Here is a 17,714-nt window from a genome sequence, read left to right as displayed (position 1 = left end):
TTCTTGCAAGACAATTTCTTAGTTAAAAGAATTTAAAAAAAGTGTCAAGTTGTCTATCAATTTTCTTCGATAAGCTGGATTTGTAAAATAAGTAATACAATTTTAAGCCTTTTTGGAAATAATAGTTCGAAACGTTGCTTTAATTTTAAAAAAATTGACAAAAACAATTACCAATATATTTACCTTTTACAAGTCGTTGGAATTCTTCGGCGGAAACCTCAAAATTATAATTTATTCCCGTAATATCATCTTTTAGAGCTACGCCAAATAATTCATTGGCGTTCGACGCCATCTTGAAACTTGTTAAAAACTACCTCGAAAGCGATCTTGGGAATCTCGCAAGATTTGTGAGATCAAAAGTTCTTGTTTCCGGTTTTGAAAATCGTCAAGTTAGCAAGATCGCAAGAAATGCAAGATTTCTTGCGATCTTGCTAACTTGACGTACTCCTGTGACTTTGTAGAGAACTGCAGCGCCATCTATCCTAGGAAATATTAATTATTATTCATTTGCTTTTGCTAGTGTCGGTTTAAATTTTGATCGACTCATCTAAATAATCTAATTATTAATATTATTTAAAACATCTTGTGGAAGTTAATTAGCTGCCTGCAGTATCTGGAAGGAATATTTTTTTTCTTTACCGTCGCACGGCCAACTATTTCACGAGTTACCGAATCGAAGTAAGCTGTGATATGGTAGTCACGTGATTTTGTTTTCCCATTTTAACAAGTTGGTTAAGACCAAATTTACTTTATAGTTTCACCTATTGAATTTTTTCGCGAATCTGATGCGAAATTGAAATGTATGATTTATCATAACAAACAAACCTTTGAAGTTGTTTAAAAATAATTTTATTTTGTCAACACGATCCTTTTTAACTCAAGTTACGGTGAGTTAGCTAATAATTATTTATTTTTAGCCATATAACTTTACAAAATATAGATGGTGCTACCGCCTAATTATAAAGATGAATTTCGTACAGTCTTATCGGAATAGGTCCCGCGTAAATCTAGCAACCGAAATCGTTATTGTAATTCTAGCAGTATTATTCCCAATTCAATGGATTTTAGTATTTTTTAAATATGTTCTTGAAATTGTTGATAAAAGTTTCAAAGGACACTTTTGAACATGGCTGTCTATGCAGAGAGTGTGAAGATGAATCATGAAGTTAGTTCCACCGCCAGGGGTCCAGGGCGTCCGTTCTTATATTATAGTAAATCATAGTGTAAAAATATTTTAATATTATCTTTCGCGGAATTTATTAAAAAATTTATGGTTTCTGGAAGACGGGAACACTTGTGTGCCGTAATACCTCTATGCCACCACAGTATTTTAAATAACTGCTCAAGATGTTGGGTCGCGATAAAGGATGTTTCAGTGCCATCGGCCAGGGCATTCGCTCAATAATCATTCAATCTAGAATTCTGAAATTTTCAGGGTATATTTATTGGAAATGGAACAATTTAATTTGTAAATTTCAGAAAAATCGGAAAAATATTCTTAGTTTTCTAAAAATTATTATTTTTTCCTTCGACAAAGGTCGACCAACGCGAGAAATTCAATTTACCAGTACCTGTACTTTCATACTAGCCCTAAATTTGTCAGAGTGTGCAATAACTGGTGGCTTTACCGGGGAGTCGGGGTCCGGCTCTTGTAACCCATAAGGGCGGTGGCGCACCGGGAGATGTTAGCTCTGGTCAAATGGTCCTATCTCCACCTCCGACTTCGGTCAGGTGTGGGATGGAAACTGAGCTTCGGCTCAGGCCAACGGAGAGGGTCCGTGCAAACTGGCCGCCTCGGCGGATTGGGTAGCTGCTGTGGGGCGGCGGGTCTCCGTATGAGGCGCAGGGGTCCTGTTTCCCGGCCTTTTGGAGTCACACTGGGATCTCCGGTGCCAGCTGTGCCGGGTTACTTGGGCTGCTGTGTGCTCGTCGTTCCCCTTTAGGAGCTCTCTCTTTACCTTCATAGGTAGGGTGTTGGCTGGAGTTACTAGAGCATCCGCTCTCTATTCCGCAGCTGTGTTCGAAGTGGGAATTGGTCCACCCATTGCTGCACCTTCTGCTGGGTTGAGTGCCTCGCGTCTAAGGTGAGACCATCAATAGTAGGGTACTACTACCCATGCCATGGCAAATCGAATAGGTAGTGCAACGTCTCCTTTAGGGAAATTTCATATCTCATATAGGTCTACAATAAGCACCTCGGGTACTCTCCTTGTTAGTCTAGGTATAAAATTACTCGGGGAGATTGTGGGCTTTAGCGCTTGTAAATATCAGACTAAGTTATTGAGTTTTATAATGTCTGTAGGAGTGTAGGAGGAAAGACAGTAGAGATTTTTCCGGGAAATTTAAATTAACTTTTATATAATATCATAAGTAATATTTTAGACATAGGTATGTCACTTCCTATTGTTTCAATGCTAATTTTCTAACCAAGCTCCGACTTGGACTCGCAACTAACTGAGTAGTATATTATCGTCCTTGGCATTAGCAGTGGCGTCGCTAGGGGGGGGGGCGGGGGGTGGTCCGCCCCAGGTGCCACCCGTTTGGGCGTGATTTGGGAGTGACACCCCGGGTGTCACCCATGCTAGCTACGCCACTGGGCATTCGTTTATTTCTATTTGGGCATATTTTAGGCATTAACCTGTATTCAACAATACAGCTCTGAAAATCAGTTCGGTGATAAATTAGTCTAATGGTCATACTTTTAGTTATTATGTTACTTTTGGTAATATGGAAGCTGAAAATATGAGTGTCAGCTGTGGGCTCGCGTGGCATGCAGGGTTCGTCACCACCCTCCAACGCGTTGTAACCCGACCACCTGAATTAAAGGCTTTAAAAGTCGCTTGATGACTTGGGCCTAAGGTGGTGCCTTGGGTATTAGCCTAGCTGATTATTATTATTATTTAAAGGGAATATAACCCGCAAAACAATCTTTATGGAAGACCCCTTCAATTTTTCAAATTTCCCTGTACACTGGCGGCAAACGTTGGTGTTTCACTACAAATACCTGAGCTTATATTCCTTTTAATGAATACTTATTTCCGAACCTGATATCGGTTCAGTTTGAGCAGATTCAGCCACTTAGTTTCCTCAACGGCACTTTTGTTGAAGAGGAAAATTATCGTAGCGAGCGTAATATCTTACGCTATGTTGAGTTAGAGGCCGAGAAATTACCTAGACAAACGGTTTTGAAAATACCACCTTCAATTCTTACGGATGAAAAAGGGAAAATAGTGGGAATTCGGCGGAAGAAGTGAGAAGTCAGTGAACTTTGGCCGCCAAATGCATAAATCGCACAGTTAATAATAACCCATTGGCCCGGAGTAAGAATTATTTCCAAAATTGATGTTACCGCTTTCGGGTTTCATAAATTCCACGAATTTCGCATGCATTTTCTTTATTTATCTAAACTGTTATTAATTAAAGTAATAACAACATTAATAAATAGATAAAGCTGCAGGGTTGGAAATGTTTTGTAGATATTAATTTAATTTGCCGTAGATTATGCAGTACCCAATCAAATTAATCAATAATTTAGATAAAACCTAAATATAAATAGAATAATAATATTATTAATATAGTAATTTAATAGTATACTATAACATTATAATAAAGCCCATTTCCTAAAGTGAAAGATTTTTTCAAAACTTGACTACTAAATTTAAGAACTCAATTATATTTGAAATTAAGCTTACCACCTTTTCCAAGTTAGAATTTAGCCAACTCTCACGACGTTAGTTACCTAGAAACGTTTATAAGGCTCTTGAATTATAAATTATAGCCGATACTATGAGCTAAATACGAAACCTTTTCGAAATTATTGGTATCAATAACTAAATACGATATATTTAATGTTGAAGTTCGAAATTAATCAATACAATGTTTTCTAAATACGAAAGCTTTCAAGTTTATAAGTTCGAAGTTAACCCCCAAGTTCAAGTGTAGGTTGAAATGTTAAGGATCACACCATATTAGTTGCATTACAATCCAAACATTATAATTAATCAATATTCAAATACGCGAAAGTTTTCAATTAAATTATAAAAAAGAAATTGTGAACTGTAATTTAGTAGCATATTTTAGCATATTTAATATAGTCTGCTTTACCGAGAATAATTTTATATCAATGAGAAGCGTGAAATGAAACCCAAATACGGCATCGAATTAAGCGAGTAATTTATTGCCCCCCTGTTGGGGTCACTCTAAAAGGAGAAACCAGTAAAACCAGGAACTTCAAACGCGAACCAGGAAATCCCGTCGATTTCCAGCACCTTGCCCCCCCCCCCTCGTTTCTGGCCTGACCTTCACCGAGTAATTTGAACTACTAGGCCCTTCGTTTAAACTGTCTGTCGACTACGTCACCAGTTTTTTGCGTCTTCATGTGGCACGGTCACCGGCTTAGAAGTCTTACTCGGCAGTTGCTGAGTTACCTCTCTCACTAACTTTTACCCGTTGTAGCGTAACTGAACGACGCATGCGTTGAATTTAAATTTTCCAGAACTTCTTTTGGCAAAAGTACTTCCAGCCGAGTCAAATCTGGCGTATTCCTTTTCGATTAAGACGCGTTTTTTAAATTCTATTCGGATAAATTGATTATAAATTCAACGTTTAAATTTTTGGCAAATGGATATCGGTTTTCGTTGAAAGAACTTTTACGCGTCCTATGAGCGTCAACATGAAACAACTTTTAGTAGTAAGTTTATTTATTATTCATATTTCTTACTTGTTATTAGAAATGGTTATTTTTTAATTTTATTATATTTGATAAGTATATTGGTTGAATTAATAATAACGAAAATATCACGATGATAAATTATGTCAAGGATAAGAAATAATATAAAATTGTGGAAAATGCTTAGTAAATAAATTGAATTAAATTCATTAGTATACTATAGTTAAGTGACAAGTTTATTTATTGAATTAGAAATACAATATTATTATGGCAAGGATAATTTTTTTAATAATATTAGGTTGAAAAAATTTAGTACATAATTTGAAATAGATGTTAAATTATTTCATATTAGTATAATCAGAAAGGTGTCGTAACCAACTTAACATCTTTTTAGTGTTATTAAGTTATTTATTAAACAACTAATATTATAATTAAGCATTCTTTTAATAACGAATTTTATGTATTTAAATTGGTAATATACTAATTTAAATATTTATTAATAAACGTAATTTAAATATTTATTAATAAACGTAATTTAAATATTTATTAATAAACGTAATTTAAATATTTATAAATAAACGTAATTTTAAAATTAATGGGCCTGTATTAAATATAATATTATTAATATTAACATTAATAATAATTTACTTTTTTAAATAGTATTAAATAGTTCCTATACTATTATTAATATTAACATTAATAATAATTTACTTTTTTAAATAGTATTAAATAGTTCCTATACTATCTTAAATATCTATGAATGCATTTAATATTAATATTGATGTAGCGGTTGATAGATTATATAATTACTTAAGTAAACACGAATAAAATTAATTTTCCGATAATTTCATATTATAAGAGAAAGTGTACTTTTGCCTTCTTTGCTTCTAGTTGCAGTCAAATTTTTGAATTTACAAAATAAACAATTTTTCAGAAACAAAGTAGGCTTTACTTAAAATTATTTAGCCAATTCGAAATTACAGAAGTCGGATAACCGCAAAACTAGAATCTAGGAAGTATACAGCTATAACAAAAGTTACGCAATAACTATAATAATAACGATTTCGATTAGTAATAGTTTGGCATTAAAACAGGCAGTCGCGTGAATAGGAAGTTTTATATACTTAGTTACTTAAAGCACTATAAATATTAGTTTATAAGTTATAATTTCAAATTTATAACTTTACGTCGATAAATAATTTTGTATTTTAATTTTCGATGAAAATTTTATTTTGATTTACCGAATTTGGGAAACAAATTTGCAATCAAATTTGATCTACCATGTTCATAAAGGACCGAAGGTAAATTACATCATTTTATGTAAAATAAAAGAACGTCGAACTTGCTAGGGTACATGTTTTATTTGCATGGCTACTTCTCCAAAAACAAAAGAGTAGAAAAACAAAACCTCTAAATTGGGTTAGAAGGCATATAGTTGCCAATGAAATTATCCATTTAAAAATATCCACTCGATACAGACACCCCCTATCGGTATATTTTGACAATTTTAAATGGAAGTTTTTCTGCTGTGAAATCAAAAATGTAAATAAGTTTCCGAATGTCATTTAAAATTCACCGCGTTAAGCCGGATGAAATTCATTCTTTTGAGATTTATCTCTCTTTTACTTTGGAAATCGAATATTTATGTCTAAAAGTTATACTTTGATAGCATATGGCCTGACGGAAATCCATAGACTACGTTTTTTACCGTTTTTATTTGATATTTTTTACAATACTTTAAAAGTCAGTGGCGTAGCCAAGATTTTGTTTCGGGGGGGACACCATTAAAAAAAGATTAAAAATAAAAATATTGGTACGTACGACCATACGTTTCGGGGGGGCATCTGCCCCTGTGCCCCCCTGGCTACGCCACTGTTAAGAGTGTAGGGTTGTCACTCTTTCATAATGAGAAGTACTAACATAAAGTTAACCAGAACGATGAAGTTGAATCTGTGATGTAACTATAAAGATGTAAACTACAGTATTTATTGCTACAATAAGTATTAATTTGCGTTTATACCAAATCATCACGGGGAAAAAACCGTTTGATACCAAATTTTACAAGTCTCGTCTACGTTTTGCTCAGAAACTAAGTTGATAATTTCAAAGCCTTCTGAATAACATTAGGACAGTTATCGCGGTACGGACATTTGAAGCCAAATCTATTTCGATTGTACGTACTGATTTACACGAAGTTACGAAAACGTACCGTTATTTCGATATTTTTGGGGGTCATTTTTGAAATCATAACTAATTAATTTGCTTTTACTTACCTGTGGGTAATTATGTTACATATGGAACTACTAGGCTTTATATTAGAGTTGTTAGTCGGAAAGGTTTCCGTAATTTTCCATGAAAAATAAAAAAGTTTTCATTCCATGATTAGTCTAATATATTGTTTGCAAATTTAAATAAAGCGGCATTTTCGCCTCATTTTGTCGAATCTAAAAGTAAAACTAAACATCTAGACTAGGTTAAACTGATTAACAATGTAACACTTTTCTTGTTTTGAAGTATGTTTACTGTTATTAGACATTTTATATCGACAAAAAGTTAAAAATCTTAAAAACTCTTAAAAAGTTATTTATGTTTCAATTTTTTATTTTTCCGCAATTCGGAAAAGTTTCCGGAAAATTTTCTGGAAATTTTACCGCATTTTATTTTTCCGGAAAATGAACAACTCTACTTTAGTTTAATAGGCGAAACTATAAAGCCCAGGGGGGCTGAAAAGATGGTAATCACGTGACTTTGTGGAGAACGGCAACGCCATCCATCCTAAGAATTATGAACAATTATTTATTTTATTTTGCTAATGGTGGTTTAAATTTTGATCGATTCATCTAAATTATCTAATTATTATTATTATTTAGAACATATTGTAATAGAAAAGTGGACGTTAATTAGCTGTTTGTAGTATCTGGAAGGAATATTATTTATTTACCGTTGCACGGCCAACTATGAACACGAGTGATATGGTAGTCACGTGATTGTGTTTTCCCATTTTAGCAAGTTGGTTAAGACCAAATTTACTTTATAGTTTCGTCTATTTACTAACAGTAAAAATTATACTAATTAAAAAAGGTAATATATTTGGAATACAATAAAGTTATATTGCTTATTCATTGAATGTTTTATAAAAATAATGCTTCAACGTACGTTTAGAGCGAAAAACGAATTCATTCAAATACAATTTCGATTTCAAATAGAAAATATGGAATACTCAACTTGTTTCCTACAAAAAAAAAGGTGTTTGGGTCAGTGACTCCCTATTTCCAACGCGAGGCGACGGTTTCTTCAGAAAACGCGAGGATTTCGGGGTGAAGTAGAATTCGCCAAGAGCACACACCCTTCCCAGGCTTTACAAGGTCTTTAGAATAATCATCATAATCACGTGTATTTTTGGGAGATACAAACACATTCGCGGTTATTAGATCATAAGATGAACCTATTTTATTCTTTACAATCTTCGTTTTTTTATATTTACAATAGTTTGCCGAGATGCATCCCAAAGAATTGTTAGAATTGAAAAAAGATTTTTGTTTGAAACTATTTTCCTACGCTGTCATTGTACATTTTATTACTCAGTCTCGCAGTTATTTAAATACGCGAACAACCGCGAAATTAGAAATTTCTTACCATAATAAACGATAATTTATAATATAAAATGGGGATGCCAATTTGATATTCACACAAAAAATACGTGTGGAATTTTTAGCGAAAACCTCATTAATTCTAAATTCTGAGAAAGGTAAATTTCAAATTTCTATAACTATTTTCAGTGGGATGTTTCGTAAATTTACATACGCTAAAATCAAAATGGTCGAAGTTATAAAAGTACTTACCGTTATAAATTTTAAAATATTGCGTTGAAAGAACTGTTTAAAAATCCCAAAATATTTACTAATTCGAATATTTCGAAGTTGCGTATAAAATAAAATGGTAGAAAACAAACTTAATTAAATGTCAAAATTATTATTTTTTCATCGCATTTTTAATAACTCACGGTTCGATTTATTTGAGGATGGTTGGTGAGGAATATCATATCGATATCGATATTTTAGTTTTATTTTTAACCAATTTGTAATTAAAATAAACCAATATTAACAGATAAGTAAGCGTAAAAAATAAACGATATTTTTGACTCAACTATATATATTTTGGTTTATTTATCTATTTATATAAAACGTTAAATCGGTTGAAATATCATTATGGTTAAATGTGTGAAAAATACACAATTTAACAGTGTCTTTTTGTGTCATAATTATAAATTATAAATTATGTAGTTGGAAAATAAATTTCGTTCTAAAAATATCGAATACAAATTTTACATAATTGTATTTATTGTATTTAATTGAACAACTTTCTACAACTTTCAGATTGGTTAAATTTCGAGAAAAAACGAAATTAATATTCAGATTCGCTTAATTTTGTTTCCGCAATTTGCTTTTAAACAACAGAGCCATATTGTTTCTTCATATCACAATGGACCGCGTTTAATAGTCGGTTTTACGGCTCACGATTTGAAAAACCTCCTCAAACATTAGCGCACAATAGACGGTCATTGGAGCAGTAATTGTCAAAAGACTGGGTACGACTATACGTCATTAACTTTTAACCGTTCCACGTAACATTTTAGTTCGACAAACCATTTTAACAGTCCTTTAGTGAAGAACGTGGTTCCGTTTGGCGTCACCCAAGCGCCCCTGTTTAATACGACGTCACTGACCCGTTTCTACCGCGGACGGAAGGTCCGCGGGTTATCGACAATTAACCCATCAAAGGATCCTACGTAATCAAATTGAACTTTTGGCAGTTCATTATTATTCTAATCTACGGGCGAAGAACTCGGGAGATAACGAACTGAATGCTGAAATTATCATCGTTTATCTTTCCGTACCAGGTTTTGCCGTTTCTGATTGCCATCTCGATTAGCGTCAAAGGTCAAGAGCGAGGGGTCCCGTATCCGGAAGGGTTCTACGCTTTCGAAGAAGCCGAAGACAACTTGTACAAAAGGCCGCCCAAGGTGAGGAAGCCGCCCTACAAGGCCACGGCTCTGCCATGCGCCGGTGAGAACAGTCAGCTCAATCGGCCGCCCGGACGCTTTTCGCCCAAAGACACCCTCTGCGGGGATCTCAACTCCGGGTTCATCCCCAAAAACCCCATGGGACACAGTGTCTTGGGGCAACCATATCCTTTGTAAGTTTCTCATCAAAGACTCCAGTTCTCAGGGTTATGTTACGCTACCTTTGAAAGCTTATAATTTCGAAACACGATCATTTTAACGTCTGACGATTTTGAAGTTTGACGATCTTCAGGTAGATCTGATGATTTTCAAATCTGATGATTTCCACGTCTGAAGATTTTGAAATTTGATGATCTTCAGGTCTGAAGAATTTGAGATCTGATGATTTCCACGTCTGAAGATTTTCAAATTTGATGATCTTCAGGTCTGAAGAATTTGAGATCTGATGATTTCCACGTCTGAAGATTTTCAAATTTGATGATCTTCAGGTCTGAAGAATTTGAGATCTGATGATTTCCACGTCTGAAGATTTTCAAATCTGAGGATTTCAACGTCTAAATATTTTAAAATATAATGATATAGGAAATCCAATTTATTGGAAATCTGATAAAAAAACTGATTAATTTGAAATTTTAAGATTGTGAAAATACAATTAATTAGAAATCGGATCAAAAACAGATTAATTTGAAATCTGAAGATTGTGAAAATCCGATTTATTTGAAATCTGAAGATTGTGAAATTCCGATTAATTTGAAATCTGAAGATTGTGAAAACCCGATTAATTGGAAATCTGATAAAAAACAGATTAATTTAAAATTTTAAGATTGTAAAATCCAATTAATTAGAAATCGGATCAAAAACAGATTAATTTGAAATTTGCAAATTGTAAAAATCCGATTAATTAGAAATCTGATCAATAACAGATTAATTGGAAATTTGCAAATTGTAAAAATCCGATTAATTAGAAATCTGATCAATAACAGATTAATTGGAAATTTGCAAATTGTAAAAATCCGATTAATTAGAAATCTGATCAATAACAGATTAATTTAAAATTGTAAAATTGTAAAAATCCGATTAATTAGAAATCTGATCAATAACAGATTAATTTGAAATTGTAAAAATCCGATTAATTAGAAATCTGATCAATAACAGATTATTTTGAAATTTGAAGATTGGGAAAATCCGAGTAATTTGCTATACTATGATTTCTAAAATCAATTAAATGTGAAATCCGTTGATTTCTTAAATCCAGTGAATTGGAAATCAAATGATTTCGAAAACCGATTAATTTGAAATATGATAACTTCGGAATCGGATAATTTTATAACCTAAAGATTTTTATAATCTGATGAAATGGAAATTGATATTCTTAGCACCTGAAGATTTTGAATATCGAAATCAGAAACGTGATATTGACCTTTAACAAATTGGTATCTTTACTGATATATCAGCTGTAAATTTAAAGTGATATTAACGGCTATCATTTCGGTTTCCCTATTATATTTTCGGATTTTAGGAGTATTTTTCGTAGTTAACCAGTTGAAATTAAGAGTGTTGATTTAAACGTTAATTAAAATCTACAGAGTTAGAGAAAATTTGCAACAAAATTACTTAAAGACCAAATATTTTTCGTTCACTCAATCATCCCACTATTAAACCAAATTTAAAAAATAATTTTGTTTTTGCAATTTCAACAGAAAAATCCTATGTTTTCACCTATTTTCCCATAAATATCTAATATAAAATCCTAAATATCGACTACAGATTTCCTAATTTTCCTAATAAATTGGTTGGTAACTTTTGTGCAATTTGGCAGTTTGAATATTATAATGATAAAAATATTGCCGTTACAGCGAATTAATTCGAAACAAGACGTTGCAATTCTTCGCCAAGGCGTTACCATACCTCAAAGAGGACCCCAAAATCCCCAAAGTGGCCAAAGTGAGGGGATCGCCGGCCCTGCCGCCTCTCCTGCCGTTCCGAGACGGGATCTACGACCCGCACCGCTACCCGGTCATGTACTTGAGGCACGAGAGGTCAGCGAGGTCAGAAGCCGATTTCGACCCTAACGAAAAGGACAAAAGGTTCAGGACGTCCGCCGAGGCTCTGGGAAACATCACGGCGTTGCTGGAACTGGCATCAGGACGGAGCATCTGCGAAGACGAAAAAAGCGCGTAAGTTTTTTCGTACCGAAAAGAAAACTAACGTTGCTTCCTTTTTTTCACGTCAAGATCGATTATTGTTGGCTTAGAAATTTAAAATAAGGCTGGGCGTGCTCGAATTTTATTCGTCTTTGCTTATTCGTAAATTTAAATAAAATTTAGATTAATTGCCTATTTAAATAATGAAACGTTGTAAACATAAATTTAAATGAATTATATATTTAAATTGATTCAATTAATAAAATTAAATGAATTAGAATTAAAATTTAATACATATTCTTCTCGTAAATGTGGGTAAAATTTCCTGTAATTACTAATTTAATTAATCAAATGCTTTAAACTTTAAATTAGGAAAGTAAACTTTAAACTAAAATTTAATAATTTTGCAAAAGCTTATACGAATGAAAATTGATCTAAAATACTAAATGAAGTGAACTATAGCAATAACCCAATAACTAAACCACGCAAACAAATTGTTCAAATATGTCATGCAATTATAAGGTAAATTCGAAATTAACTAACGTAATTTAGCTAAATAGTAGAACAATAAATGCAAGTTAGCTAATTTTCAGAGTAACTAATGTGAGTTAGTAATTTTCCGAGTAACTAATGTGAGTTAGTAATTTTCCGATTAACTAATGTGAGTTATCTTATTTTCAGAGTAACTAATGTGAGTTATCTAATTATCAGAGTAACTAATCCAAGTTAGCTAATTATCAGAGTATCTAATGTGATTTAAATAATGATCAGAGTAACTAATGCGAGTTGGCTATTGATCAGAGTAACTAATGCGAGTTGACTATTGATCAGAGTAACTTTTCCGAGTTGACTATTGATCAGAATAACTTTTCCGAGTTAGCTAATTATCAGAGTAACTAATGCGAGTTAGCTAATGATCAGAATAACTAATGCGAGTTAGCTAATGATCAGAGTAACTAATGCGAGTTAGCTAATGATCAGAGTAACTAATGCGAGTTAGCTAATTATCAGAGTAACTAATGCGAGTTAGCTAATTATCAGAGTAAGTAATGTCAGTTACCCAAACAACGAAATACATAATGGTTGTTAGCTAAATTTACGAATAACTAAGTATTGCAAGTTAACTAAATTACCAATTAATTAACGCTTGTTTTCTAAATTACCCATTAACTAATGCAATGATTACATTATCCATTAAATACCGCATTTCCAATAAGACAAAAAGTGATAAATGAGGTAGTAACGATATTATTACTATGGCATATTGGTATGCAAAAATGAGAGGTGGACGCAGTGAAAACGCTCTCGGGCTTCTGAAATTGACTTCGGCCTCGAACAATACGCCGCAAAAAAACTTGACAGCATTTGAGGGTCCATCCGTCATCATCATTATTTCCACGATTATTATTTAACTTACTTTTTGGCCCTCTCATATTTTGATAAGGATTTAATTATGTTTCGCTGCCCTCACGCTGAATATCATGACATTATTTAGGAGCCCGTTTTGAACTTCCCGAATTTTGAATGATTCATTTTCTCCGACAGATTGTGCGCTTTTTCCAAACTGGTGACCAACGCGAGATTACCGTTGGCCATTCTCTATTCGGTGTCCAATACTTTGAACTCTCTATCCGAAACTCGCCACAAAGGCGGTCTCAACGGAACCGACTTAACTCCGGGTGAAATCGTCATGTCCGTTTTGACTTCGGCCATCAAGGCGGGTCTCAAGGTCGCCGTGGACAAGAACGAAGTGGACTCCAAGGACGGCGTCGTCAACGGAGAGAACAGGTCACCCTGGTCCAAGATACTTCAAGTGGTCACTGGCACCAAGTCGCAGAGTCCCATCTCGACGGTTCTGGACCTGGTAACTTCGACCAAGTACCCGATGAAGTTGATGTCCAACTTGTTCCCGTCGCGGCGCCGGAAGCCGTCCAGAAGCGAGATTCCGGGGACTGTAGGAGATGACCTTCCGCCGACGCCTTGTCCGTCCATCGAAGAGTACGTCACTCCGGCCTTCGCGAGGAATTACCAGGGCGTTTGGAAATACGTCGTCCAAATACCTCACGAAGGCTACTTCACGCAGACGGTTCAAAACATCAAATGCGGGTAAATATTTTACAACTTTCATAATTAATAGCTGGGTTGCCGCAGACATTTTACAAAAAATCAAGGAAAAAGTATTAGGTTTTCATGATCAAAATGGGGTAAAATTATACCCAATTTTGGATCATATCAAAAGTAGGGACCAATGTAAATCCAAGGATCTTATATGTTAGAAGGATATGAGGCGAGGGACGAAAAATGGCAGCGCCGTTAGTGGGTCATGCGCGATAGAGAATCCGTCTTTAGATTCCGTCAAGGACAAAACATGGAGGAAGCACTGCCAAAATTTGTCCTTCAGGGAATAGAAACAAGACGTCCCACGTTTAGAGGCTCTCTTAATATCGACGGCGCTGCCGGCGTTTAGAAAACACGGGCTGGCCGGAGGGCTACCTATCTTTCTAACATATAGGATCCTTGGTAAATCAAAGTTCGATCTGAATTATCCTTAAAAGTGACTTAGTTTTTAAAGGGAATCTAACCTGCAAAGAAATCTTTATGGAAGACCCTTCAATTTTTCCAATTTCCCTGTACAGTGGCGCCAAACATCCTTTAATTATAGAGCCGTAATAATGTAATTAATTATAATAATGCATATTATGTATGACAGGAAATTAATTCTCAAGGTCAATATCGCCCTCATTATTGTAATTATTTTTTTTATAAGATATTAGTATATTTGGGTACTCCTAAATAGAAATATAAAACCTTTTTAAGCGGATGGTGCTTAAATACAGATTTATTGAAAATAGGGTACTTTAAAGACCGAATAGGATTAAATTAAATAAAATAGCCAGAAATTCCAACGGTAGACCGGTTTCGTCCTATTTTTAATATTTAGGCTTAGTTTCTCTATTCGGTGTTATAGTCGCGAGCCAGATTTCCCGCACGGTGCTGACGAGTCCCAAATAGGACGAAACCGGTCTACCGTTGGAATTTCTGGCTATTTTATTTAATTTAATTTTTCACTCGAAGATCTATTTGGTCCGAGTTTCGCTTCTTTTTGTTCACTCGAAGACCTATCGGTACGAGCTATTAGTAAGTTTTTAAATTTCTTCAAATTTGTTTAGGGGAAAGCTTTATTATCCCTTTTCATAATGGGCTAATCTACTTATTCGCTAATTTTATCATCCTTTGTAATAACTAATCTTGGGTAACGTATCTCAATGTTTAACCTTACAGGCGGAACCGTTGCGAATTCACAGATGGTGTTTGCCACGAATCTCCTCGATGGGTCAGTTTGCTGGTGGCCGAAATATACTACCCTAACCATTACTTCCCGAACAACAAACCGGTGGTGCCCAAACCGTACGATAACGAGATACCTCCCGTGGAAGACTTCCACAACTTCCAGCAGTACTTGAGACGCCGGGTTGGCGGACAACTAGCTCATCCGGGACGGTATCAGGGTGGTCCGGTACCGGGGCAAAGTCCGGCCGACTATCGAAGACGATTCCACCACGGCAGACGCTACCAGGAGGATCTCGAGTTGTTGGACCGGAAGAAGCGGCAATCGGAAAAGAAAAGCAAGAAGGACAAGAAAGAGAGGTGCGACGGACACGACCAAATCGGCTGCTACGTCGTCCGCATGTACTACGACTGGTTCTTGGTCAACGGCTCCTGCAAGTGCTGGAAGCCCAGAGCGAAACGAATGCTCACTGAGAGAAGCAAAAGGGACACTTGCGACACCAGATAGGCCGCCAGGTTCGCGATCAGTATTACGCGTCTTTCCGACAATGGACAAACTTCAAATATCACGGCCGAATGCATCATTGACATATATTCAAATCACGATTTATCATATTATCCTTCGGTAAAGTCAGAAGTAAATGAACAGCAGTAATGTGAAGAATGTGGGTTACTTTCCATTCGGGAAAAAGTAACTGAACTTACTAAGATTCATTTACTTCTGGTAACGCGCGGTATACATATTATCGAAGTATTTAACGGCAGCTGCTAAATCGCTCTCTGGTATTAAGAGTAATGAATTCATTTTTGCAATTTAAATTGAATTCGATGATAAACCAATACCGAAATCATGATACCTTAATTTATTTGTAGTTTTTTAGTTAATAAACGTTTTGAAAAGAGTATTGTTTCGAATATTTACGTAAGCATATTTTTTGATATGAAATCATGCGCAGTGAGGGGCTAGACACTAAAGAAGTATGGTGTACTAATTGCAAGAAATCGAAAAAGATTGGAAATATTTGAGAAAGATCGGAAATATTTGAGAAAGATCGGAAATATTTGAGAAAGATTGGAACTATTTGATAAAGTTTGGAACTATTTGATAAAGTTTGGAAATATTTGGGAAAGATTGGAACTATTTGAGAAAGTTCGGAAATAGGGAAATCGAAAATACAGAAATTAGTTTTAAATATCGGAAATATTTGAAAATCAGAAATTATTGTGTAATTTTTTTGGGAACTGGCTAACCCCGCTATGAAAAGGTATAGGATGTATAAATTTTAAAGCTAGCTGACATGTAATTTAGGTAAATATCAAAAGTGCCTCTATTAGAAAACGCAATAATTTCTGAGCTTAATGTCCGTGAATTTAAGAGCAGTACAGTTGAAAAGCTATTGAAGGTTTTTAATACTTCAGTGCTACCACCTAGCGACTACTGGAAGAACAGGTGCGTCCATCTCTTTTTACTTGCCTCTTCGTGTCAAAATGGGGATCGTTGAAAGAAATATTTCCGGTCGGTCGGTTACAAGATTCGCATGGCTACTTTAAGAAGTCAAATACATTCATACTCATTTGGACACTCACTCAATATACGACATTTTTCCTTTTTGAGGGTTTTATTTTTTCAAAATGCAAAAACGACGTCACGGCGAGATTTGACGAAAAATTCATGGTTAGGCCTAAAATAATTTTTTTCGCGTGTCAACGCCTAAATATCCGTTAGGCCCATTGAGTTGGGAATATTAATCTAGAGGTCCAATCGAAACGTCGGATTTCAGTATTTCGCGAAACAAGTTTTTAAAAATAAGAATACTGTCGTCTGCTCCCATCGGCGTCCCAAATGACGAGAAAACGTTATCATTCTACCCGTGGCGCCGTCTATCTCTCAATGATTCGTTCAAATAAGACGCGTTTTCAAGCAAAAAGTTTTTTTTTCTTCAAAATAATGGATGGCGCCACGGGTCATATGATAACGTTTGGTCGTCATTTTAGAGCAGACGGCACATTCGTATTTTTCAAAAACTTGTTTCGCGGGGAGCAGATTTGATTGGATCTCTAGATTAATATTCCCAACTCAATGGTTAGGCCTACCGCAAGTTTTTCGCGTCGACGACGAGGGATCGGACCATTGAATTGGGAATAGTACCGCTAGAATGACATACAGTAGGCTCGTTCGGGAGTCGTCGTTTCGCGAAACAAATTCTGCAATTTTGAGTCAACTCTATCATTATACGGGTGGCGCCATCTATCACTTTCAAAGTACATTAGTACTATTAATTCACTTGTATAGGATATAGTTCCCGCCGCTAACAGCGGATGGCGCCACCGACAAATGATAGAGTTCTCAAGTTTGAAAAATTTGTTTCGCGGAAGGCAGATTGAAATTGTCATTCTAGCCGTACTATTCCAAATTCAATGGGTTGGACATTCACCAAAAATGTGTAAGGGATTTCGAAATCCGGATTTCACGCTGGATTTCAAGATTTCTTGGTGGATTTTAAGGTTTCCCGTCAGATTTAGGGATTTTTCGATTTCTCGATTTCTCGATTTCGCGTCGGATTTCTGGAATGCTTGCCAGATTTCGAGA

At 35.0% G+C, this 17,714-nt stretch overlaps 1 protein-coding gene across 1 annotated transcript; it reads left to right on the top strand.

Moving 5' to 3' along the window:
* The first annotated feature begins 1,126 nt into the window (after positions 1 to 1,126).
* Positions 1,127 to 15,806, top strand: spz6 (Spaetzle domain-containing protein 6). The gene is made up of 5 exons (XM_090162118.1): positions 1,127 to 1,165; positions 9,570 to 9,865; positions 11,549 to 11,869; positions 13,382 to 13,942; positions 15,119 to 15,806. The coding sequence occupies exons 1-5, from the start codon at positions 1,127 to 1,129 to the stop codon at positions 15,630 to 15,632; spliced, it is 1,731 nt and encodes a 576-aa protein (XP_090018244.1). The 3' UTR covers positions 15,633 to 15,806.
* Positions 15,807 to 17,714: the final 1,908 nt, after the last annotated feature.

Source organism: Leiobunum rupestre, chromosome 11 (genome assembly GCF_980474605.1).
Source record: "Leiobunum rupestre chromosome 11, qqLeiRupe1.1.hap1, whole genome shotgun sequence".
NCBI lineage: Eukaryota > Metazoa > Arthropoda > Arachnida > Opiliones > Sclerosomatidae > Leiobunum > Leiobunum rupestre.
This window is presented reverse-complemented; position numbering and strand designations above follow the sequence as displayed.

Bases quoted from the DNA above. Each gene is read 5' to 3' on its own strand.
- spz6 (XM_090162118.1), top strand. From the start codon at position 1,127: ATGGCTGTCTATGCAGAGAGTGTGAAGATGAATCATGAA. The intron at 1,166-9,569 runs GTTAGTTCCACC...TTTCCGTACCAG, and splicing joins GTGTGAAGATGAATCATGAA to GTTTTGCCGTTTCTGATTGC. The intron at 13,943-15,118 runs GTAAATATTTTA...TTAACCTTACAG, and splicing joins GTTCAAAACATCAAATGCGG to GCGGAACCGTTGCGAATTCA.